A 24,957-nucleotide genomic window follows, 5' to 3' on the forward strand; every position below is an offset into this window, starting at 1 on the left:
GGGTCCGGGCGGGAGTCGGGGTCCCCGCTGGCGTCGGGGTCCGGGCGGGAGTCGGGGTCCCCGCCGGCGTCCGGTCCCCGCGGCGGGGGGGGCGGGGCGGGGCGGGGCGGCGCGGCCGGCGCGCGCGGGGCCGGATGGGACGTGACGGCGCGCGCGCGCGGCATTGTGGGAGCCCCGGGCCGCGGCGGCGCTGCTTCCATCCAGTTCAGTGGGCGGCGGGGCGGCTGGGGTGGGGGGGGCGAGCGCGGGCCGCGGGCGGGAAGGAGGCGGCGGAGGCGGGAGCGCGGAGAGAAAAGGCGCGAGTGGCCGACGGGCTCCGGCCGGACACCCTGCTGCTGCAGCGGAAGCCGCCCTCGCCTCGGCCCCGGCCCGGGTAAGTGCGGCGCGGGCCTGGCCGCCGCCGGGCTCCGGGCGGCCCTCAGCCGGCCTCGCCCCGTCAGGCCCCGGCCCGGCACACGCAGGCGCGCCGCGTCCCGTTCGATAAATAATAATAATAATAATAACAACAACAACAGACCCGGAAACGAAGTTCTGTGGACTCGCTGCTCCCGCTCGCGGGGGCCGCTTTTGTGGCCGGGGAGGGTGGGGGGGGGCGGCGGCGGCGGCCGGGCCGGGGCCTGACGCGCGCGGACCCGGCTCCTGGATACCGGCGTGGGGGTGAGGGAGGGGTGCGCGACGGCCCGGCCTGGGCAGCCGAGTGGAACTTGTTAGAGCAGGGGTTGGGGGCCCCCCCCCCGACTCCAGGGGTTGGGGGGCCCTGGCGGGCCTGGAGCCCAGCTGGGGTGAGGATGGGGGCGGGGAAGGGTCTGCCCGGGGCCTGGAGAGCCCGGGCCGCGCTCCTCGCCTTTTGTTTGCTTTGTGATGGGGAGGTGTCGTGGTGTGTGTGTGTGTTTAAGGTGATCGGGCAAGATTGGGGGGGGGGGTTCCCCGGGGTGGAGGGGGCGGGGTGGAGAGCGAGCGGGGACGCGTCTGGGTCTCACCTGACAACAGGTGTGCTGCAGGGAGGGGGTCGCCCCATCCTCGTTCCTCATCCCCCTCCCCCTCTTCGCCCCCAGATCGCTCCCTGGGCTGGACAGTTGCTAACGAGGTGTTTTTTTGTTTTTTTTTTTTTCCTCCAAGAGTCCGAAATGTAGGGTTCAAAACTTTATATATAAATTTTCGAGTTTGAAAGTGTACGATTTTGTGGACCAACCGCTGAGCTAGGTCGGGAATTCCACCCTGTTTTAGAAGGACTTACCTTGTAAGACTTTTTTTTTTTTTAACGATCCAATAAACATCTGAGAAGAATAGACAATTAAGAGGGCCGTCCCCCACCCTCCTGCTAGCGGCGCCCTCTTTCCTAACAGGTTTGTGGTTTGAGGTTTTACGGTTAAAAGGGAGGAAATGCTTTGTTCTCATGCTTCCCTGATTCGGGCAGTTCAGGTTTGGGGGAGGTCTGAGCCGGAGACTCAAGTTGCAAATTAAGTAAAAGTTGCTTGATAATCCACCCGCCACCTACTACAGGCCAAATTTGGGGGCTTGGTCTGCTGTCACAGGTGTTTCACTACCTCTGAAATGAGCACCTCATAGTCCTGGCTGGACTTAAGTACCAGTTGGGCAACTATAACGCGGACTGCTTTAGGATGGCTGTGTTTTTAAGTCTACTTTGTCTTAGAACAGTGCAACTCCTAAGACTGCGGATTCTTCCCCATTCCAGTTTTACAAGGAGGGAGGGGCAGCTAGCCTGCCTATTCTCTTTGATTTGTTGTTGTTGTTCTTGTTGGGGGAGGGAGGGTAGAACTGGGAGGGGGGAGCTTGCAGCCCTGGGTCTGATTGAGGAGAATGCAGGGAGAGCTCCCATGAACTTTGAGAGTTCTGTAACTTCTTGTGACATTCTAGTGCATCACTGGCTTACATGGGGTAGGGTGAGGGAATGACTTGGCTGGGACCAGTAGAGGTTGCTGAAACACCCTCCTTGAGAAAATAAGATAGGATCGAAGAGTGGTTTGGTGTGTTCAGTTAGATCTCTCCAATCCCTGGTTCTTATTTCAGATGCCCCTAAGGGGCTTTTACAGTCTCCTCCTTTCCTGGAATGAGGTGGGACAGGAATGGGGGGGGGGATGCTTGTCTTGTGAGCCTTTCCCTTGAAGACTTCAGTTCTGGGTGGGCCTGGACACCAGCTCTACATCCTAAATATTGCTTGTTTGCTGGGCTCCAGCCTGACTGGCTGGTGTCTCACTGTCTCCCAAAAAATAGTTTGCCTGTATCAGGTATGCTTCATGCAAAGGAGACAACAGACAGGTCATGAAAGGCCTAGGCCTGCCTGCTGCTTCCTGAGGAGACAGGCATGTGACCATTAGGCAGTCCAGGCAGGAGGCTCCAGGAACCTCCAGGAAGGAGTGCTTCTCAGGCGTGGGGACAAGTTGGTGAGGTTGGGGACCACGTGTGCAGGTCCGAGGAGACAATAGAGGGGCTCTGGGGAGCTGCCAGATATCTAGATGGCAGAATCCTAATCAGGTAAAGCTGATGGGCCAAGTCATAAAGGAGTTTCTGAAGGGTCCCCAACAGGAGAGAGATGTGGTCAGGTGGATTTTGTGAAATCTTTTTTTTGGGGGGGTGGGGTACTGGGATATGAGTTTGGAACTCTTTCACTTTAGCCACGTTCTCAACTCTTCTTTGCTCTTGTTTATTTTTCAGATAGGGTCTGGTACTTTTGCCTGGAACAGCGATCCTCCTCCTACTCTTCCCCCTCCCCCCACTGGGATCGCAGGTGTAAACTACCATGCTCATCTGTGGTCTCTTATTGGGAGCTCTTCCTCTAGTCTGTAAATTCTGGGTGGCTTCCAGATGCCAGGCCTGACCAAAATTTTACCCTCAGAAGTTCGCATTTAACTTTCTTTTGTTTATATTTTGTTTGATACTGGGACTCGAGCCCAGTAGCTGATGCTTTCACTCATTGGCTGGTGTTCTACCACCTGAGGCATGCCTCCAACCCTTTTCCTCTTAAAGGTGTTCCTTTAGACTGGTTATCTGAGAGTTCAGCACAGCCTTTGGGACTTAGGGCAGGTGAGTGGGAAAGTTGCCTCGTGAAGCAGGCAGCATGGCTTGTTAATAAAGTGTCTAAGGCCCTTTGCCCTGCACAGGTGATATTTTCTCTCCCTGATTGGTTTCCCACAAGCTTTTCTGCTTGTGATGAGTGACACCTGTGTTTCAGTTGTTTTTTTCCCCACCCCACCACTAAAAGCCTAATGCATGGCCAAAAAGAAAGAAAGCATGGTATATTATTTATCTTCTATCGTAGTTGGCCTCTATCTTCGGTTTGCAATCTCTCTGATATATGAGCAGGTTCTTTAACTCAGCTCTTGGACCTATGAGTATGTAGTGTATACTCTTATGCTCCCCTCCCCATTCCTGTCCCACCTCATTCCAGGAAAGGAGGAGACTGTAAAGCCCCCTAGAGGCATCTGAAACAAGAACCAGGGGTTGGAGAGATCTGACTGCACATCAAACTACTCTGAGATCCTATCTAGTTCTTGCCACTGGGACACAGGCTCTCTGACATCGTTCTAATCAATACTTCATTCAGGATGGGTGTACACGTATTCATTGCTTAGATAACGAAAGAGTTCAGAATTGAAGGCCTTTCCCTGTGAACAGGGCAGTGGGGTGCCAGTGTTACAGGTGGTGGCTGGAGGAGAGGCTGATGGAGCCCTAGAATAGTCAGAAGCCTCAGCGAGCAGGGTGTTGGAGTGGTCCTTCCTGGGAATCCAACACGCTCCTCAACTTTCAAGGGCTGGACTCTCACAGCACTTGGCTAAGTGTGTATATGAATGCTTCCAGATAAGATTGGTGGCCCCTTAGCCACAGCTCTGGGAAAAGTTACCCTCTGCTTTGCCAAGGGAACTCTGCCCACTGTGAACGCCAACCAGCCAGCTGTATCTGAGCCTTTACATAGGTAGCATACAGGATGTGAGTGCTTTGGAGACAAAGTGGTCAGCAAACGTGTTCCTACCCCTTGACCACTAGCAAGCTGTCAGAGTAGGTAAACCGAGCCAAGCTACTGCATGAAGAGCTGGGCGAGCAGAAGGACATTTTAAGGCATTAGGGTCTGTAACCATCCCGCTTCTGGGGGAATTCTGGCTGCTGGAAATTGGGAGAGGGGTTGGAGATGGGCTGGGTCTTGTGCATGAGGCTGGAGTCTCAGCATAGTGACAGTGGTGGGGACCCAGGCACAAGCCCAGCAGGACTGGGAGCAGGAGCTCATTACATTAGGTCTGGGGCCACTAGGCCTACTGTGGACAGGGCTGGGTGCAGTAAACTGGTTTGCATGCAGAGAGGAGGACGAAGGCATGGCCAGCCCTTCCCTCCCTCCCCCAGTACCCACATGCCTGTCTCCGTGGTGGAGGGCTCTTGTTCTTACATCCACACTGTCTCCCAGAGCCTTACCACCACCTCTGATCTCCCTGTCGCATCTCCAGAGAACCAGCTCTTGAGCCATTTGTCATGGGATAAGCTTTGAGTTCGCACATGGCCTGTATTTATTGCGATCAGTTTATAGTCGGAGGAGTTGTGCAGTGTTAATGTTCTTTATTGGTGGTACTGCTGGTGTGTGCAAATGTATGTGCGCCAGTTCTGGGGCTTGAACTAAAGGGCCTGAGCACTGCCTTTGGTGTTTCCACTCAAGGTTAGTTGATGCTCTACCACCTGAACTATGGCTCCACTTCCGGCTTTTTGGTGGTTAAATAGGAGCTGGAATCTCAGGGACTTTGCTGCTTGGGCTGGCTTTGCACTACGATCCTCAGATATCAGCCTTTTGAGTCGCACTGATATTTAAACTAGGGCCTGACACTTGATTGGCTTGGTTGTTCATTGGGCTATCACTTGAGCCTTGTCTTGTTATAACCTGCTTTTTTGCTGGTTGCTTTGGAGATGGAGTCTAGTGAACTTTTCTGCCCAGCTTTGGACCATAATCTTGTGAATCTCGGCTTCCTGAGTAGCTAAGATAATAAGCGTGAGCTACCAGGGCCTGGCCTCTTGGTTTGTTGTTATTGTACCAAGATATCAGAGACAGGCCACTTTAGAAAGAAAAGAGATTAATTTTGACTCACGGTTCCGTTGGTGCGAGCCCAAGCCCAAAGTCAAACGTCACATCTGGTGATGGCCCTCTGGCTGGCAGCTGCCAGTGTCTCTCCTGAAGGTACCACCCTGAAACCTTACCTAATCCTAATGGCCTCTCCACTGGCCTGCCTGTGCATACTGGTTAGGTTGTTTCCACTTCTCGGGACTGCTGTGAGGACAAAACCACGTGACACCGTGGGGCCCCTCAGCCACATCCGAGCTGTGGCAGCATTGGATTAAGGACCATGAGATCTCTCTGGGATTGATGTGAGACCTTCCTGCTCTAGGCTTTGTGCTGTAATGACTGGTGGCAGCTCCTGTGCCCCCAGAGTTCAAGGGCTCCTGGATTACCTAGCAGGGTGCCCTCCTGGATAGACAAGCACGTCATTGCCAGTTTGACCAGCTGGTATGTGTGTCTGTCCACCCTGAGCAGTGCCCTGAGGGCAGGCTGAGTGCCTACAATGCAGGACTGCCCAACCCTCAGAGCAGGTAACAGGGAGGGCCCAGTGGAGGCATTGGTCACCCAGACCACGACTTCAAGGTCTGCTCTTAGACTAGTTTGTCATGTGATGGTGATGGGCTCTTTTCCTTGGTTTTCCTGAGCAAAAAGAGTGCATTTCCCAGTCTCTCTTGGGATGACATGTGCTCTTGTAGTCAAGTTCTGGTTAGAGATTCTTGCCATTAGAGGTGTGCCCCACTTTCAGGCCAGCCCCTAGAATCTCCCCTGGGTACTCAAGCACCAGTGGGTCACGCTTGTGCCCCTTGTCGCTTGGGGGACTGAGATTGATTAGAAGAATCACAGCTGGAGGCCAGCCCAGGCAGACAGAGAAGTTTGTAAGACCTCAGTAGTCATCTCAAGCCACAGGGAGGTTGAGATTGGGAAGCCTGAGATTTTAGGCCAGTTTTGTTCGCGCTCACACACACACGCGCGCACTTGCTCTCTCGCTTGAACTCGGGGCCTAGGCACTGTCCCTCACTTGAATTCGGGGCCTGAGCACTGTCTTTGGACAGTGCTCAAGGTTAGTGCTTTACCACTTGAGCCACAGCACCGCTTCCGGCTTTTTCTGAGTATGTGGTACTGAGGAATCGACCCCAGAGCTCTGTGCATGCTAGGCAAGCACTCTGCCACTAGGCTATCTATGCTCATGGCCCCACAAAACTCCATTTCCACCAAGGGAAGTTGGACGCAGTGGCCCAGGCCTGAGATGGAGCCATGAAGGAAACCTAAAGTGTGGACTTCACTTCTTCCTGCACATGTCTGGGCAGGAAGAGAGACTCTGTGTCACGAGCAACAGGCCTGGAGAGTGCTAGCCCAGGAAAGCAAGAAGCCCTATGTTCAAGCCCCAGTGCTGCAAAAACAACAAAACACAAACCCAGAGACTCCTTTGTTGGAGAGAGATTGGAGTGAAGATGAGATGGGAGCTGTTCTCCTGCCACCAGTGAGGCACTGGGATCCTGACCCCAGTTCTGGCACCCAGGGACAAGCCAGCTGCGGTGGCTGGCATTCAGCCCCTTGTGTGCATCTGGGCGCGGGTAGGGTAGGTGCTGTGGGAACACACACGTGGTTATTCAGGCCGGTCCATGTGGTGGGAGGGTGCTGTGTGAGCACCACTCAGCAGGTGACAGTGAAGGTACTCCATGCCGGACAAGCAGCACTTTCTAGAACATCTGAGATGCTCCTGGTGGTTGGCTCTGGGTGACAGGGACTTGGCAAAGGGACAGACGGGGTCAGTGCCCGTGGGGGAAGTCTGGTGCTGAGAATGAGGGGAAGAAGGATGCTGGAAGAAGGCAGGAAGGGAAATGGGGCATCAGGGCCTGAGGCCCAGCAGAGCTCGGCTGACCCTTGGGGGCTGTGGGTGGGCAGGGATGGGCCAGGCCGCCCTCCGTGTAGGTAGCGTGGAACACACCATCATCACGAGGGCTCACGCATCCAGAGGACTTCAAGGCACCGGGACTGACAAGTGGGTGCTTGCATGTGCTGCCAGTGCAGTCCTGCACTGGCATACAGACTAGGGAGCCTCTGGTGCCATGGCAGAGAGACTCTTGGCCCCTGTCTGAAGAGGGAAGCACAAGGCGCACCACGGTCTCTGTCTCCCTCTTCCCTCATTGCCTCAGTCCACTGAAGGCCTTGTACATTTCCACCATGAAGCTATGCCTCTAGCCCTTTTCATTTTGTATTTTGTTTTGTGGTTAACTAACTTAGACTAGCCCTGAACTTGTAGTCCCAGCTCCTAGGGTGGTGGGAGGATTCCCGGTGCGTGCCTCCATGCACCCCTCTTAAAGGAAGAATGTGTGTAGGTACTGATGGTCTGTCTGGGGAGCAGGGCATCCCAGATTCCCAGCAGCTCTTCTGGAGGGCAGAGGTGAAGTTGGCCCTGTTGGAGAGGGGAGATGCAGGGATTACAAGCTTTCAGCCCGCAGGCATTGGGCTGTTGGTCTGTGAAACATCTAGGTAGCACAGCCTTCAGGTAACCCTAAAAACAGGCTCATGTGCATGCATGCCGGTTCCCTGCTCAGCGAGCATGGGCAATGTGCAGGAGATGACAAAGCAGTGAACATCATTAGAAATGGAGTAACTAATTGTTTCAGAAATAGCTCTCCTTTGTCACTCTGAGACCTTATGACCGGCTGCCCCAAGAGGGCACAGTGCAGGTCCCTCATGACAAGGGTTCGAACCACCTCACCCCTGCTGGGCCTGGCCGCCCAGGTGCCCTGGAGTGCCTAGGAATTCTATCTGTGGTTCTCACTGCCATCTTAGTGCCGGACGGACAAGCAGGAATGTTCTTGGGGCTGTAGAGACATTAGGGATGAGCCACGGTCCCTGGCATAACATTGGGTGTTAGACTAACTGGGACTCCTACTTGCGTAGTCTCACGGGGTCTTATCCACTTGATTCAGTGGTCTAGTTAGTGTGGATCGGTATCAAGGCAACCCCAGAGTGGGTGGAGGGCATGGTCTCTCTCTTCCCCATCCCTTCCACTGGAGTACTCGTTAGCACCATGTAGAGGGCTACCGGGTTACTTAATGTTTCCTCACCCGCTCATGAGGGCTGGGCAGTGAGTTCCCTAAGTAGTGCCCAGTACTTGGCACTCAGGAAACAGTCAGGGGCAGCCCTCTACCCACCGTGGTGGCAGGGGAGAGATGGGAGCGTGAGCATTGCTGTGGCCCACAGAGGACAGAGCAGCTGGATGAGCCGTTGGGGATGGATGGGCAGAGGGCAGCCCACAGGAACACAGGACATCTGGCAAGAGGGAACAGTCACGTTGGAGACAGGGAGAGGAGGAGAGCGGGGGTGTGATGGGGGGGGGAGGCTTTGGCTCCCTGGGTCTGACTTCAGACTACTGGTAAAGCTGGACACACATGCTGGGCCTGGATTTCTAGGGCATTGCTTGATGGCCTGGTTTTACCTCAGGACTTGTGCAGCCCTGGCAAACCTTTGGGACAGGACATACTCAGATAATGTGAGCAGAGAAGCCCTGCCCATGACATAGAAGGTGACTTGGAGAAGCTGGGCCACGTGGGGAGACCTTTTATGGGAGACATCTGTGATCATGTGGCAAAGTGATTTGCCGGGTGGAGTATGCTGGACACTGCACTGGGGGAGAACAGGGAGGGAAAACCCTGCTTCCATCTCTCTAAAGGCACCCCTGCCATGGGGCATGAATTCCTGCCCTCTGCTCGCCCTCCCAGGGCAGAGCTGTGAGATACTGATTTCCTCATAGAACCAGAGTGTCTGGCTTGACATCTCCATTCTTTTTTATTTTCTCCCTGTTGTGGGCTTGAACTCTGGGCCTGGGCACTGTCTCAGCTCTTTTGCTTAGGGCTAGTGCTCTACCACTTTGAGCCACAGCGCCACTTCCTGTTTCTTGGTGGTTAATTGGAGATGAGTCTCATGGACTGGCTTTGAACCATGATCCTTCAGTCTCAGCCTCCTGAGTAGCTAGGATGACAGGCATGTGCCACCAGCACCCAGCTTTTACATTGCCATTCTAACGAGGGGGCAACCCTGTCTTCTTTATACTGCAAATGTGTTACCCCAGTCTCAATCATATGAAAAGTTAAGTTGTTAAAGTATGTGGAATGTAACCCGGCACATCCTACATAAATTACATAGTGGGGTGTAAAGACAAGGCAGTGATTGTGTGGTATTTAAATGAAAGTGACCAGGGGTGATGTTGGGGTATAGAAGGCACAAAGCTGTGGACCAGAGGGCCCTGCAGTGGCCCCTGGTGGTCGGGCCTGTGTCTAGCAGGGGACTGCATGCACCTGAAGGAGTGATCCTGATATCTGTGTTTCTTGCCTTGGCAGTGTATTCGCTGATCCACTTCCAGGACCACCGCCATGTCCAGCCGCGGTGGGAAGAAGAAATCCACCAAGACCTCGAGGTCCGCCAAGGCAGGGGTCATCTTCCCTGTGGGGCGGATGCTCCGGTATATCAAGAAAGGCCACCCCAAGTACAGGATCGGAGTGGGGGCACCTGTGTACATGGCTGCCGTCCTGGAGTACCTGACAGGTGAGTGTGCCTGCATCTGTTGCCACCACGAGAGCTCCAGATGTGGCAGAGGATGGAGGGACCTTTCCTTTTCGAAAGTCATAAGAATAGCACAGTTCATCGCTATGAACATTTTGTCCTCTTTATTTCTTCCTTTTCTGTGTGTGTGTGTGTTGAGCAAATCTGCATTCCTGCATGACCTTGACTTGTTTTCAGTGTCTGAACTGGCGCCTGAACTCCGATCCTGGGTACTACTGTCTTTTAGCTTTTTTCTCTTGAGGTTGGTGCTCTACCACTTGAGCCTCTGCTTCCCTTATGGTACTTCGGTGGCTCATTGAAGATTGCGTCTCATGGTCTTTCTTCGCGGAGCTGTCTTTGGATCACGATCCTCAAATCTCAGCCTCCCAAATTGCTGGGCTTATAGGCATGAGCCACCCTTGCCCGGCTTTGACATGGACAGTTTTGCAGTTGTCCTGCAGTGTGTCCGTCTACCCATCTGGGCTGGTCTGTGATGAAAGATGTGGGCCTCCCAGGGGAAGGATTCTCACCGGCATGATGCCGAGGTCTCTCAGACCAGGTGCCATCTATTCTGTGGCTGACATTCTGCCCCTGTTGCCACTCTTATCCAAATCCCATGCTGCCAGGCGCTCTTCGTTCTCTCATTCTTCCTCAGTCCGCGCTTTCCCTCTGTCCTTGCTGTCTTACGTTTCGTGCTGTTGGTATTGGCTCATGAGCTGTTGAATTCTTGTCCATTCATGCCGTTGTGCATTTCAGTGTGAAGATGATCTGCATCTTGAACTTCAGGCTGCCCCTTAGGTCCTTCAGTTGTGTCTCCGCTGGCTTCTGTGTCCTTCCTGGCTTTCAGCAGAAGGATGTACCATTCTCACCTTGAACTCCCCTTGTCCCAATCTTGGAAATGGCCATCTCCAGCAGGTCCTCGGTCCTTCTCACGGATCTTACCCAATCTTCCTGGTGACTTCCTAGAAATTGTGAGAAGCCAGGAGAAGTGCTCTTGTCTACTTTTTAGTGAGATGAAAACCAGGCTGTAAGCGCAAAAGTCTTGCATAGGGTTGCACACACTATTCAAAGGTGAGAAGGCTAAAGATGCCCATTGTCCTGATACCATGCTTTCACCTCTTAACTGCTCCCTAGTGATTGGCGAGGATTTGCATACCAGGGAATAACACCCTGATTTCATGCAGCCACCTGTCTTACAGCCAGAAAGAGGAGATTCAACAAGATAAGGCAACCCTTGCACAGTGGCAGAGCCAGGTAGGAGAAGAGTGGGCTCCATACCCCGCTTTCTCAGGGCTCTCAGCATGGCAGAGCCAAGGGCTCCCAGGAGCAAACAGCCATGAGAGAGGTTTTTGTTCTGTTGACATCATCAGGCATGAAAAACAATTGTGTTGTGTGTTGTACTTCTGAGGTTGTTGTTACATGTGTGTGCACACGCACATTTATACATACATGTACCAGTACTGGAGCTTGAACTCGAAGCCTGAGCACTGTCCCTTGGCTTTTTCACTCAAGGTTAGTACTCTACCACTCGAGCCACAGCTTTCCTTGTGCTTTTTGGTAGTTCACCAGAGCTGAGTCTCACTGACATTTTCTGCCCGGTAACATCTGAATCGTGGTCCTCCCATCTCAGCCTTCTGAGTAACTACAATTACAGACTTAAGCCACTGGCGCCTAGCTGACTTGAGACTTAGGCTTCCTGTCCTGTAGTTGGCCTTTGAGTTCCAACCCACCTGGCATGCAGCAGAAAGTAGCACATCCTGTGTAGAGGTGTACCTTTTAAGCCAGCACCTATCGCTCCTGCCACTTCTGATGTGGAAAAGAAGAATCTTCCAAACTTGAAAGATTGGTGCAGGCAATGAGAATGAGTTCTGAGCCTCTTCCCCACTTTCTATCTGGGACACCCAGGTGTGTCCTGGACTTATTCAGCTAAAAATAGAGCAGGAAGGGGACAGTGGGGCTCTGTTCTTTGAGGCTTCCCAGCCTTCAGAATGCCTCTGTCCCTTGCTTGTGTCTCTGACTGCCTGTCTTGGATGGACACGTCACACCAGGTCAGCTTGCTGCCCTGGAACTTAGGTTACAGTGCTTATAGAGCTGTGCAGAGTCCCTTTGGCTACCCATTTCCTTAAACATACACATGAAGAATTTTAAGAGTTGGCAGGATACAACCAGAAGAAGGTTGGAGACACTGAAGTTGAAGCTGCCTTGTGCTGGGCACTGGGTATGTGCAGATTACATATGAATGTGTGTTCCCTTTTCTGACAGTTCCGGTCATTTGTGTTTGAAAATTTAAGAAGTTGAAACTCTGGTAATCCCACTACCCAATGAGAGTTAGCCCTTGGTGTGTGAGCATGGTGTGTGTAAAACACTGTGGGAGCCGAGGCTGATTGTGAACCTGCACTGTCAGGACCCTCGTTGAAGACTACTCTCAGACTCATCGCTATGCTCTCTTACAGAGCCCAGAGGGAGGTGCTCTCACCTGTGGACCCGCCAGTTCCCTCTGACTCCCAAGGGAGTGGATAGCCTTGAGGGAAATTGGTTCCTCCATTTCCCTGAGTGACCTGGTGGTCAGTGGCCTTGGGGCTTGAGCCTGGGCTTTCCCAGTCCTCCAAGCCCTATTGTCGCATGAGGAAGTGCCCCCTGGGTGGCTGGAGTTCCTGCACCTTCCACTGTAGATAAGAGCTGAGTTTTTATCTTGTCCTTCATCTGACCCTAAAGAGTTCATGAAATTGTTCTGGAGTATATAGACGTGACCTGGCCTGCCTCATAAAATAATTCCTCCATGCTTCCCTCCCAGTACTCACGGTCTAGTATTAGAAAAGGAAAAGCCTTCAAGACAGCTGTTTTCTTTTTCTTTAAATTGATTTTTGATACAGGGTCTCACTACAGCTCAGGGTGGCCTTGAACCCAGAATCTTCCTGCCTTAGCAACTCTGGGCCAGGATCGTGGATACACACTACCATGCTTGGATTCTCACTGCTCATATTTTGAAAATCTCCTTTTTAAAAACAAAACATTTTTTTCCATGTTGAGGACCAAGCCTGGGGCCGCATGCATGGATAGGTAAATGCTGTATCACTCATTCCTCAACTGTGTCTTTTGCAAAGTAAAAAAATTTTAATTTAGTGGAGACCAGCCTATCTATTATTTTGTGTGGCACGAGGGATTGAACTCGGGACGTTGGGCTTGCTAATGGAGTGTTTGCCACTTGAATCCATCCCCCTCCACCCTCTTTGGTTTTCATTGTATTGCTGTCTAGAGTGTTTTTGCCTGGCCAGCCTGGAACCAAGATCGTCCTGTCTTCCACTGAGTAGTAAGGATTACAGAGGATAGGCTGGATTGTATGGTCACCACCAGACCCAAAGGACATCTAGATTCCCCCTGTGCTGTGAGGAGTGGGAAAACTTTGTGACCTATTTTGAGCTAGATTTTGTAGAGCATACCACCAGTGTTGAGACTCAACATCACCATCCTCGTTGCTTTCTTTAAGAGAAGCTGTGTTGCTTACAAATCGTTAATGGCTAAAAAGTCTCCTGTTCCTCCATAACATGACCTTGAAGGGTCATAAGCAGGGTTCTTCTGCAGCTGTTGACAGAAGATACATAGTCCCATGCAAAGGTTCCATCAGAGTTTGGGTCTGTGAGGTTATTTGACAGTACCACCAAACTCATGTTTCATTTTGAATAAGGATAGAGGTGTGGTGAAAGTGAAGTGTGCCTTCTTTTATCTAAACTCATCTGGGACATTTATCTTTTGATGCTAAATAGTAGCTTTTGTCTCTATCCCATCCATAATGTTTACAGCCACCGTTACCTTAACTGTGCCTTCAGTCCTGGCCACTCTGTATGGAGTACAGAAGTTAACATCTGTTACTGTTTGCATCTAATCTTTTGTGCATTTTCCTTTCATGTTTTTCTGTACTGCTTTCTGGGTAATGGCTTCTGATCTGTCTCTTAGTGCTATCTTTGCTTACTAATTTTCTCTCATCTATAGCTAATCTTTAATTATCACTGAATTTTAAATTTTCATTTCTGTAAATTCTATAAGATCTTAAAAATGTATGTGGTGTGCATGCATGTGTGTGTGTGTGTGTGTGTGTGTGTGTGTGTGTGTGTGTGTGTGTGTGTATGTATGTGGCATTAAAGATCAAATTAGGGCTTTTGCTCTCTTGTGCATGCTCTCTCTCCTCTTCTTCCTCTCTCTCCTCCTGGCAAGTACTTTACCTCTGACCTACATCTCCAGCCCTTAGGTCTTTCAAACCTGTTTTTTTTTTAAATCTCATTTTCATTTATCTTTTATATTCTTTATCTGAATGAGTATTTTGAAGTCTTTGTGAGTCCGTTCCTGCTGGGCTTCCAGTCATTATGTGGCAAGCCAGAGAACTGCTTCATAATTTTGCCTAGAATTTTTAGTGATTTCATTCTACAGGCTTTTACTTTGAACCTTTAGACTTTATCCTCTTACATGGTGTGAGATACAAATGTATCTTAATTTCGTGTGTAGCAGACAGAGAATTTCTCCATATAATTATTTCAGAGCTTCTTTCACTGTTTCATTGGTCTGTATTATACTTTGTTTCCTTGTGTCTGGCAGGTGCATTGTCTTTTTCCTTTTCTTTTTTTTTCTTCTTTCCTTGGTGAGGGTGTAGGGGTTTATGCTCTGGAAATACTGTACCATTCAGCAGTCTGAGCGGAGGGGCAGGGCCGGCTGGGCTGGGGATAAAAAGGGAGCAGCCTGCCGGCTCTGTGTGCTTGCCTGCCAGAGTTGTGGTTGATGGCACACCCTTCTTTAGAAGTAAGCTTGGCCTGGCTGGAGTTCCTTTCACGTGGAGTCCTTCCTCATGCCTACACGACACCCCAACATCCTGAGCCCTGTCTAACACCAGGAATTTCTCATATGTGTCGTACGTTGTCCGAACGATATTTTCATTTCCCTTTTCCCCTCCAGAATAAGTCTAGAAAATGAAATGTCCCAGGACAGAAGGATGTAAGATGGACAGCTTATTTGTATTCAGGCTAAGATGTTGGTTGGGACGTATCTGAGGCTCTTTGATCTGCTCCTAACCTTCCTTGCTCCATCAGGCCCCCAGGAGTCTCCACTTGGGACGCACAGGGGACGGGAGGGCTGTCTGCATTCGGGCCCATCATAGGCCACTGTCCTCTGGAATAGTAGTGGATGTGCCTGCCATGCATCCACAGCGTGTCTTCTAACACACGAAACTAGCACCTTGGACAACCTTCCTGTACATCCTGTCTAACCTTCTTCACTTCCTGACTGCCATCGGGAAGGGACTGCCACAGTGCTTAGTAATCCTCAATGACCTACTTTCCAAAGTCACCGAGCCCTGACCCAGTAAAGGGGCCAGGCTGGGTGTGGGCAGGTTTACATTGAGTATCTGTATGTGCCTGGCTCCTCAGAGCCTCTCTTCATTGTTCTAGGAAGGGCCAGTGCCTCCTACCTGTAGCTCCAGTTATGAGCATTTTACAACTGTTCAGCAAATCTCTGTGCGTGTGTGTGTGTGTGCAGGTCTTGGGCCTGCTCCACCATGTTGAGCCACAGTGCCACTTCTGGTTTTCTGGTGGTTAAATGGAGATAAGAGTCTCACAGACTTTTGTGCCCAGGCTGGCTTCGAACCATGATCTCAGCCTCCTGAGTGACGAGCATGACAGGCCTGAGTCACCCACTTCAGCTCAGCGGATCATTTTTTTTTTTTTAATTGGAAGATGAGTCAGAGGGTGGATGAGTTTTGGGAGGAGGGGTGTGGCTAATGTCAAGCGATGCCCAGAAATGTCGAGTGATGGACTAGGTCCTGGAGTTTGGGAGGAAGCACCATGAGGACTCACTGGGGAGTGCTGCAGGCAGCTGCTGCCAATAAACAAGTAGGCCCCAGCGGCACTGCTCGGGCACTTCTCTCCCCGGTGACCAAGGCCACGGGAGGCTCTCAGCTGGTTAGAGCACAGCATCCCTTGAGAGATGTGCCCTGTGCACCACTACTGAGAATGGCTTCTAAAAGGGGAGACAGAGTGAAGAACTCTGCGGGTGTGTTCTCCGTCCATATCCCCAGCTAAACATCAGCAAGCGGTGCCCCTCATTTAATTTAACAGCCCTCTCACTTGTTTTCTCCAGCCTGAGGATTTCTGTGTCTAGTCAACCCAGATTAAACTATCATGAAAGCAGAAAGTCATTCCTCACAGCTATAAATAAGGTACAACGAGCAGACAGACCCAGAGGGTGTCCATCACAGCCAGCCCCCCTCCGGCTCTTCCCACTGCTCCCTCCTGCTTCTGCTTGCCAACATGACATAAGCTCTCCTTGGATTTACTGGGCTGCCCACTCACAGAGGGCTCTCACCCTGGTCCCTTCATCCCTTTCTCCTTCCTTCCCTCCCTCCTTCCTTCTCACCTCCCTGTCCTCCCAGGTTCTTCCTTTTTAGGCACTTTCCACTTACTCTCTGGAAAGCATGGGTTCCTGGTACTCTGGCTGCCTCTCTTAGCAACTTGTTGAGCTGACCTCCCTCAGCCTGGCATTACGTCCTCTGCCTGCAGGGGGCCCTGCAGGTTCTTTCCAGAAGACAGGCTTCCCCAGCAGCTCCCTAGGCAGGCGGGCTGGGGGAGCCACATGACTTTCCTTGTCATGGATGTCTTGAGCGATTCCTTGCAGTAGCAGATAGCTGAGGTGGCCTTTGGCCACAAGCCAGTATCTGCTGGTTTTCTAGAGGAGCCAGAGCAGCATTGAAGTTCCTCCCCCACCCCCCCACCCCAGGCCATATTCAAACTGAAGCTTGCTGCCAAGTTGTTTTGGGAGAGTGGGGGAAGTGCTTTTGACTTCTCTGCAAAGGTGGATCCCTTCAAATCTTGCCGTATCTGCTGTATACAAACACTTAACCTGGTTAAGTGCTATAAATGCTTTTATTTTGTCTGAGGCCTGGACTTGAACTTTGTATCTGACATGTTTTACTCATTGGTTGGTACTCTACCACCTGAGCCACACCTCCAACCTTGTACATGCATTTATTAACTCCTTGAATCTTCATCCCTCCCTTTTGTTTAAGAGGAAGTTGAGGATCAGAGTTGCAATAGCTCCTCCAAAGTCATACAGCACACCAGCCAGCCTCCAAAAGAGCAGTTTTTACAGACCTCTCCCACTGGGTCTGGAACTGTGGTGGGTTTTTGACTTAGCGTGCACGCATGCATGCGTACGTACATGCAGGTGCGCGTGCATGCATGCAAGCCAGTACTAGGGCTTGAACTCAAGGCTTTGTGTTCTTGTTCTGCTTGCTTGTTCCAAGCCAGTACTCTACCCCTGGAGCCATGCTGCCAGTCTGCCTATTTTGCTGGTTAGTTGGAGATGGAGTGTTGCAGATGGTTTCTGCCTGAGCTGGCTTCAAACCCGGGTCCTCCAGGGCTCAGCTTCTTGAGTAGCGAGGGTTACAGTACCTAGCTGATTCCCTGTATGTGAAGCAGCCAGCAGACACAGAAGGCCTGTTGTACACCCAGAGTGTCAGTCCTTGGAACATTGTGTCCTGGGTGCAGCAGGGAACAGATTATCTGGTGGTGTTACGAGGTGAGGTTGCAGCAACATGCTAGAAAAGCACTGGGTGTCCTGAGGGGGCCAGGAGGAGCCCAGGAGGCCTTGGAGCGGAAGGGCCCTACCCGGGGGTCCTGGGGAGGAGCAGGAGGGGAAAAACCCAGGTGACTGCTTGGATCCATACTTAGATGGGTGGCCGTTAGTCTCCAGAATCCGGAATTCACCGGGTGTCAGGATGGAGTCCCAGTTGGGGAGGCTGGTCTCAGATCCCTCCTCAGGTCCTCCCTCATTCTAGACACATCGGTACTGCTCTAGAAAGAACCTGGAGAGCTTCCTCTACTCACAAGCCTTGGTGGTGAGAGGCAAAGCTGGCTGGCTGAGTGTCTAAGGCAGGCAGGGACCTGTCACGAGTGGTGGCAGTGGCACATTGATTGGCAAAGAGAGTCTTACTGGATGAGACGAGGGGAAAGATAAGCAGACAGCTGGAAAGTGGGCCAGACGCAGTGTCTCCCTTGAGCTTCCTTTCTGACTCTGGTGCCCTGTGGCTGTGCCAAGCAGTGAGTGGACACTGCCGGCACCACCCCTCCAAGGCAGGGCACCCTACAATACACCATTCTGCTTTCTTGTTTCCCCCTTTAAAAGTGCATCTGGGAAGTGATACCACAAGGCTCTTACACGAACTTCCTTGTACGTTATACTCTTCAGATCATTGCAGTCGACATCTCTGATTGTTCACCCCTTCCTGAGATGAATTAAGAACAAATGGCTGTGGTTTTCCACATTAAAACAAACATACACATTAGCCATTTCCTTGTAAATTAATTTAAGGACCTTGAAAGCGAATGATTGGTAGGCAGAGGACTCTTCCCAGCTGCCAGCCAGAACAAGTTTCTCTGCCTTCCTCTCTGCCCTTTCGTTCCCTCCTCCAGGGGCCTGGACTTCTGTAGCCCCCACAGCTGATTCCAGACCTGCCCTGCTGTGGTACACTCCCTGCCGGGGTCAGACAAGAGTCCAGACCCCATCCCAAGGTAGAGCCGGCCTGTGGGGCTACCCCGGCTGCTGCCTTCCATCAAGGCCGGTCTGGCATCACTGAGGTTAATCAAGTTCAAGTACATTTTTTCAAACATATGTAAATGGTTAAGTGTAGCAGAAAAGAATAAACTATTCAGGGAGGAAACACGCGGGCTTTCTGTTGCTTTTCTCCTGCTTGTGTCTCTCACACAGCAGTACATCCACCCGGTGATTTACGCAGTGACCTGAGGGAAGGAAAATCTAGTTTTCGTCCCCTAGTAATCAAGGCTGCTGTACTCGTGTCTGTGTGTGTGCATGTGCATGCGTGTGCATGTGTGTGCGTGCCAATACTGGGGCTTGACCCTCAAGGCCTGGGTAGCCATTCTTTCAGCATTTCCACTCAGGTCTGGAGGTCTGCCACTTGAGTGACAGACAGTGTCTTTTTGATAGTTAGTTCTAGATAAGAATCTCACATGTTTTTCCTGCCTGGGCTGGCTTAGAACCATGAACCTCAGATCCTACAGCATCCAGCCGGCCTCCCCACTCATCCACCCCCCTCTTTTTAAAGGAAGGGGTATAGTTGAAGCATTCCTAGAGAATACACTAAGTACTTCACTCAGCCTTCACAGTCCTGAGACGCGATGTCAGTCTCCACTTTGTAGATGGCAGTGTCTTGTTCATGACAGCCAGCGACGTGTAGGAGCTGGGTGCGCCCCCTCCCATGTGTGACAGCGGGCCTTGCCCTGACCCCAGTTCTGCATGGTGTCTGCCATCCACGCACACTGGCAGCAGGTCACTTAGAAGCACAGGTGTGGGAAAGTGCAGGAGCCCCCATAGGGAGGTAGTCAGACCCTGGGCTAGGCTAGTGGGTTACAGTCACAGTAGCTCCCTTTTGTAAATCTGTCCAATAGTAAGTGACTTTTTTTTTTAACTGTAAAATATGAAGAACAAGGAATTTCCCTAAGCTAAGCAGCATTTCAATCTTACGGAGAGACATTGGGGAACACAGAAGATTAGACTGGACCTTGCCTCTGAGACTCCTGGCTTGTGTCTGACAGAAAGAATGAGATCACTCTTAGAATATGTTGTCCTCACAGAAAGTACTTCCTGTGATGACTGCTCTAGACTTTGTGGAATGTCCAGTTCCTTTGCAGTCCTGGGACAGACCAGCTAGGGGGCTGTGCTGTGTCCTGAGCTCCCCAGGCTTCAGTCTGGGTCACTCCCCTCCTGAAAGGTAGGTGGGGACAGTGAACACTGTGGGCCACCAAAGTTATTAGCCAGGGCCAGGCGTGGTATGGTCAGGACAAAGACACATACTTAGCAGACAGCGCCTGATTGGGGCTGATTAGGTTAAGGCCTTCTCCAATGTTGTCACATGGTCCTGAACTCGATAAACTGTCAATGGAAGGATGACCGAATCGAGAGGAAGACAGTAGACAGACCCCACCATTATGTTGTTGGCTTTGTAGCAAGTATGTTTTCTCCTTGGGATTACGTGAACATTTGCTCTCTTTGATTTCAGATGGTTATTTCCAACCTTCTTTTTTTTGTGTGAGAGGAAATGCTTCAAACAACTCTTTAAAAGCCCAGATTCTTTTCTATGGCAAGGTTTGTGTTGGGAGTTTGGCTCAGTCCCACTACATCACCTGCTAGCTGTTAGGGCTCTCAATTCTGCAAACCATGACTTCATCTCCCTAAAGGAAGGTAGATGAAATGCTTCCATACAACAGATATGGTTTAGTTCCAGGCAGTTCGGGGAGAGGGAAGTGGGGGGAAGAGAAAACAGGCCCTAAGACTTTGGTCTTGGGATGAACTTGGAAAGTAGACTTGTCAAAGGTATTAATGCTCAGATAGCTGTCTGTGCTTGGAAGTGCCGCCACATCCTGCTGCCATCCCAGGCTGTGGGAAATCTTGTTAGGTTGCCTTAGAACCATTGTGTTCATTGAGAGTGAGAACACTTGGCCCAGGGGGTCTCCGTGCACCGTTGCTCTGAGGACAGAAAGGAGTGTCACTGGTCTTGGCCACAGCAGGACATGAGCCACCGGCTTACAAGTAGACAAGACACTGGGCCAGCACTGGGAGCCCGGAGATGGCTTGGATGTCTTGCAGACCACACCTTTAAAAAGTACCCTAAGAGACTAGCTGACATTCAGCCAGCACTGCTCCTCATTCAGCCTCTTCCCCTGTGGGAAACCTTGTCTCACCTAGACTCCTCTTCAGAGTGCGCCCCAGGCACTCTGGACCCCCGTCAGGCCCGTGTTGGTCATTGGCCACTGAGTTAGGCTGCTCTTAACTGACTTGGCTCTGGGGACAGGTGTGAAGGGTCTGGGGGCTTCTGGTTGCTCTTGTCCCCATCTCCTGTGGGTTGCTTACAGGGTTCCGATGGTTTTAGTGTTGCCTGGAAATCCCTCTGAGGGATCTGGAGGTTACAGAGCAGAGCACTTGTGCTTATAGATCCAGTATTTTCCCAGTTCTTTCTCAGAATTGCTTTTCCCGTCCACTAGCTAGAAGCTCAAACCATTTGAAACTACGCGATGTTCTGTGCACAGCTGCCTCTTCGTGTGGGAAGGAATGGGCACCTGGGGGCCGAAGCAGAGGCAGAAGCTGACCGTGGTCTAGTCTAGTCTTGCTGTGAGCCCATGCTGGGGACATGGGCTGCGGTGGCACGGGAATCACTGCACAGTTCTGCGCTTGGGGCCTCGGTGGCTCTGCACTCCATGTCATTTGCAAAGCACAGTCTCACTGGGAAGAGAATGCCCACAAGGCCATCTCCTCTGGTGGCGTGTGCCCTGTGCAAGCGCCTTGCCAGTCTTTCTCGTGTGAACATGCGGGCACCCTGGGGTGTAGGTGGTAATTGGTTGCAGGCACTTTGTCCTGCATCAGGCAGCCCTCACCTGGCCAGGAAAGGCCCTTACAATACAATGGCTGCTTCTATAGCTGGGCTGGGGATGAAAGACGGGTATTATTGATGCTTAGCAAGGGGTGAGTGTGTGCTGGGGGTTCCTGCTTTTGTGAGCAGCCAGGGGTGCCCTTTGTGTCTATGGTGGCAGTGCACAGGCCCTGTGCCTGCTGCAGAGCCGGGGCGAGCTCGGGGGTAGAACATTGTATCTCAGAGGCACTTGGACTTGCATGTCCCCTGAGGACGGTGTTGCTATGGTTACTCTCCCTCTGGAGAGATGCACGTGAACAAGAAAGAAATGCTTGCTGGGCTGGCTGAAGTGCGACTCTGTGTCCTATGAGACACAGCTTCCCCCGACCCACAGAGCTAAGAGGTCATTCTGTGATGGTAAGGGTTAGAGCTGGCAGCTTTTTTTGGGGGGTCTTGGTAGCATTGAGGTTTTTATTTTTGCCTGGGGCTTGAGCTCAGGGCCTGAGCACTGTCCTTGGGCTTTCTCAAGGCTAGGGCTCTACCACTTGAGCCACAGCACCACTTCTGGCTTTTTCTATGTATGTTGTTCCAAAGAATGGAACCCGGATCTTCACGCATGCTAGGTGAGCACTCTGCCACTAGGCTACGCTCCTGGCCTTAGTCATTGTTTTGAATAAAGTCTCCCTCTCCTCCCCTAGGCTGGCCTGGCCCGAGATCCCTCCTACTCACGCATCTCCCGGCCTAGCTAGGGTGACAGGCAGGTGCCACCGTGCCCAGCTTTTTCTTAAGTGTTCTGAACGACAAGGAAGTAAGCTATAGGGCACCAACTATGGGCCGAGCTCCTGGGCTTCGAGTTTTGCTTTTCCTCTTACAGGTTTTATTTCAAAAACTTCTAAACACATGGAATCCTAAAGGACACTACTTCTGTTTATATTTTGCTTAACAAAAGGTCATTTTTCTAGTGTACAGTGTACTTGTCATACGTATTTGCACTTATATGTCGCTGAATGAATACTTCAAGTTAACTAGTGTAGCTGTCCCTCATAAGCTTATCTCTTGGTGTTGAGACCATGTGAAGTCTGCTGTTTCTATGACTGAAATCTACGTGATCAGCTGTAGTCGCCATGCTGGGCACCCCTGAATGCGCAAAGCTTTGTACCTTGTGACCAAAATTTCCTCTCCCCGCCCCTTTCCCAGTGAGGTGACCGCTTTCTGCTCTCTGCTTCTGTGACCTTTTAGCTTTTATATATCAGTAAGACTGTGCATGGGTTCTGTCTGTGCCTGGCTTGCTTCATGTAAGGTCTGTTCCAGTGGCATGGCCCTCTGCAAGAGGAACACTCCCACAACCCTCCCACACAGCCACTAACGTGTTGCCACAATTAGTCTATGGGCAGACAGGAAGACGCTTCACAGCTCACTGCTTCAGCGAGCAGGGCCACAGTTGATGAGGGTGAAGCACCTGCTTCATGTTCAGACCCCTCAGTTGTCTCCCAGCTGACCCCACAGTAGTCAGTGGTTCTGTCTCTGGCCTGGTTCGGTACCCACACTGCTTTTATTTTATGCTGAGATGACTCTGAGTGTGTCGTCTAGCCATGTAGGCGCTCGTCTTTGATTCAGGCAACAGTGACTCCTCAGGTTCCCTGAGTATCAAGCTCCCTCCCCCAGCAAGCCCCTGCTGCAGTTTCACACTATGCAGGGGATACCGGGACACGAAACTCTCCAAGGCCCTGACTGACCACAGGCACACACCTCTGTCCCCACAGCTGAGATCCTGGAGCTGGCCGGCAATGCAGCAAGAGACAACAAGAAGGGACGGGTCACGCCCCGGCACATTCTGCTGGCTGTGGCCAATGACGAGGAGCTGAATCAGGTACAGGGCTCTTGCATCACACCCTGCCAAGCATGGCGTCAGACCAGCTGAGGGTCAATCTTCTGGAAGGGAGGCTCAGGTGGGTGGTTGGTCATCCACCTTGGGGAATGTATTTGGGACCATGAGTAGCTTCTCTGCTTTCCTGTGGCAGTTTTTCCTCTTAAGTCCCATGGGTGGTGGGGTGAGGGGACTGAAACCAGGTACCAGCTCTCCCTGGAGGAACGACAGGATCTAAATCCAGGGCTCAAGTCCATCAGCATCCTGGCAGGGGCCAGCCAGGAGCCAGCAGGCGCATGCAGGGCAGGACTGATGGCTCACCTGCTGTTACTTTGATTTCCCTGCAAGCTGCTAAAAGGAGTCACCATAGCCAGCGGGGGAGTGTTGCCCAACATCCACCCCGAGCTGCTAGCGAAGAAGCGAGGCTCCAAAGGGAAGCTGGAAGCCATCATCACTCCGCCCCCCGCCAAAAAGGCCAAGTCTCCATCCCAGAAGAAGCCTGTGTCCAAGAAGGCGGGAGGCAAGAAAGGAGCCCGGAAACCCAAGGTGTGTGAACCGTCATGGCTGGGGAGGGATGGGCTGGGCTTCATGGGGGGGGGGGAGGTGATGCCCACCCCACTGCCTGGAATCCCAAGAGAGCGCAGAGCACACCTGGCTATTCAGGAGTCTGGCATAACCTGAGGATGGAAACAGTGGGCCGGGAATGATGTATAGCAGGCTTGTGAGAGCAGTGGGGTCGGAGAGGCACAGGTCTGTGGGAGGGGCTTCCCTCCCTGTGCTGTCACAGCTGCCTGACTTCCAGGCAGGTTTCCGCAGCCATGCTCCATGTAAGTACCCCTTTTGGAAGTTGTGCTTGGTATTTAGTGTTAAGGCAACTTCCCTCAGACCTCACGTGGACCTGGATACTGGCCTTCAGTGGTGGTGAGGGAAAGCCTCTCATTAAGGAGTCAGGTTGGATGGGGAGAAGCCGACAGATCCCTCCAAGCATGGGACCCTGCATCCCAGTCACTCCACTGAGTGCTCGCAGGAGCCGGCCAGGCAGCTGGGTCGTGTGTGCTGGGTCTTGGCCCATCAGCTGCATCCCAGCCTCTAGGTCCAGCTCCTGAGGGGAGGTGCTGGAACCTGAAGCAGTAAGCCAGGTCTCCAGGTATCCTCTAAGGAGCGAATGAGGAGATCAGACTTTCGTCTGAAAGACGTTCAGTCCTTGGAAGGGGCTGGAGGGACTAGGAGCATGCTCGTGTGCTCTCGGCTGTCAGAGGTGATGGGCACACTGGCCAGAACCTGGAGAGGTTATGACCTGCACCAGCAGGGACCCCCTCCATCCATCTTTCAGCCCAGGGGATCTGGTTTGACTCCAGCCATGTTCTCTGTTCACACTGTTGTAGAAGAGCCCACGCTAGTTCAACTACAAGATGCTGTATTTCTCGTGCACTCCTCTGGGCTCAAAAAAAATCCCCCTTCCCCCCCAAAAAACCCATTCCCCTGAAACCAAAAGCTAAATCCCTCTCCACCCCCTCCCTCCTAGGCCCAGAGCCACTCCTAGTTCTTGCAGAGAAACTCCAACCTGAAGTGCAGCTAGACGCTGCATTCTACCTCCCTCACAAGCCCTGGAGAGGCAGGGCCGGCCAGGCAGGGATTTCACAGAAAGCTCCCGTATTCATTCTTGCTAACTATAAAACAGGAGGATGGAAAAGGTTCCCTTCCTTCTTTCTACATTGGTAGCTGGGAGAGTGGTGGGCAGGGAAGGCTGGGCAGAGTGCCTGAGCAGCCTTTTTGTGTTAAAAATCACACAGATGCCAAATCTAGCCTCTTGAAAACAGCCCCTAGGAGACTAGCTGCCCTACCGAGCACCCTTGGTACCAGAACCCAGCCTGACCCTACTCACCGTGCCCCCTGCCTTTGTCCTCTTCCATGCACAGGTTGCTAGGGTTTTTGAGCATGTCTTTCTCACAGCAGGGTCTACAGCAAGCCAGACCTGAACTCCTCTTCTGAGCCTCAGCTTCCCCAAGTAGATTTTGCCCTGAACTCACTAGCTTACCAAACACCAGGAATCCTTTTTTTCCCCCTTTCCCTGACTTG

The 24,957-nt window shown here is 52.0% G+C and overlaps 1 protein-coding gene across 4 annotated transcripts in view; it reads left to right on the top strand.

Annotated features, from left to right (window-relative positions):
* Positions 1–220: 220 nt before the first annotated feature.
* Positions 221–24,957, top strand: part of Macroh2a1 (macroH2A.1 histone) — a 46,176-nt gene continuing 21,439 nt past the window's right edge. Inside the window, exons 1-4 of one of the 4 annotated variants that reach the window (XM_090325434.1) lie at positions 221–373; positions 9,406–9,610; positions 22,775–22,881; positions 23,227–23,424. In XM_090325434.1, the coding sequence (XP_090181560.1) occupies positions 9,439–9,610; positions 22,775–22,881; positions 23,227–23,424 (477 nt within the window). In that variant the 5' untranslated portion in view covers positions 221–373; positions 9,406–9,438. The remainder of the gene's footprint in view (positions 374–9,405; positions 9,611–22,774; positions 22,882–23,226; positions 23,425–24,957) is intronic. The other 3 variants (XM_090325435.1, XM_090325432.1, XM_090325433.1) reach the window with 3 other exon arrangements.

Source organism: Megascapheus bottae, chromosome 38, assembly GCF_031878675.1.
Source record: "Megascapheus bottae isolate mThoBot1 chromosome 38, mThoBot2.hap1, whole genome shotgun sequence".
In the NCBI taxonomy this organism is placed as follows: Eukaryota; Metazoa; Chordata; class Mammalia; order Rodentia; family Geomyidae; genus Megascapheus; species Megascapheus bottae.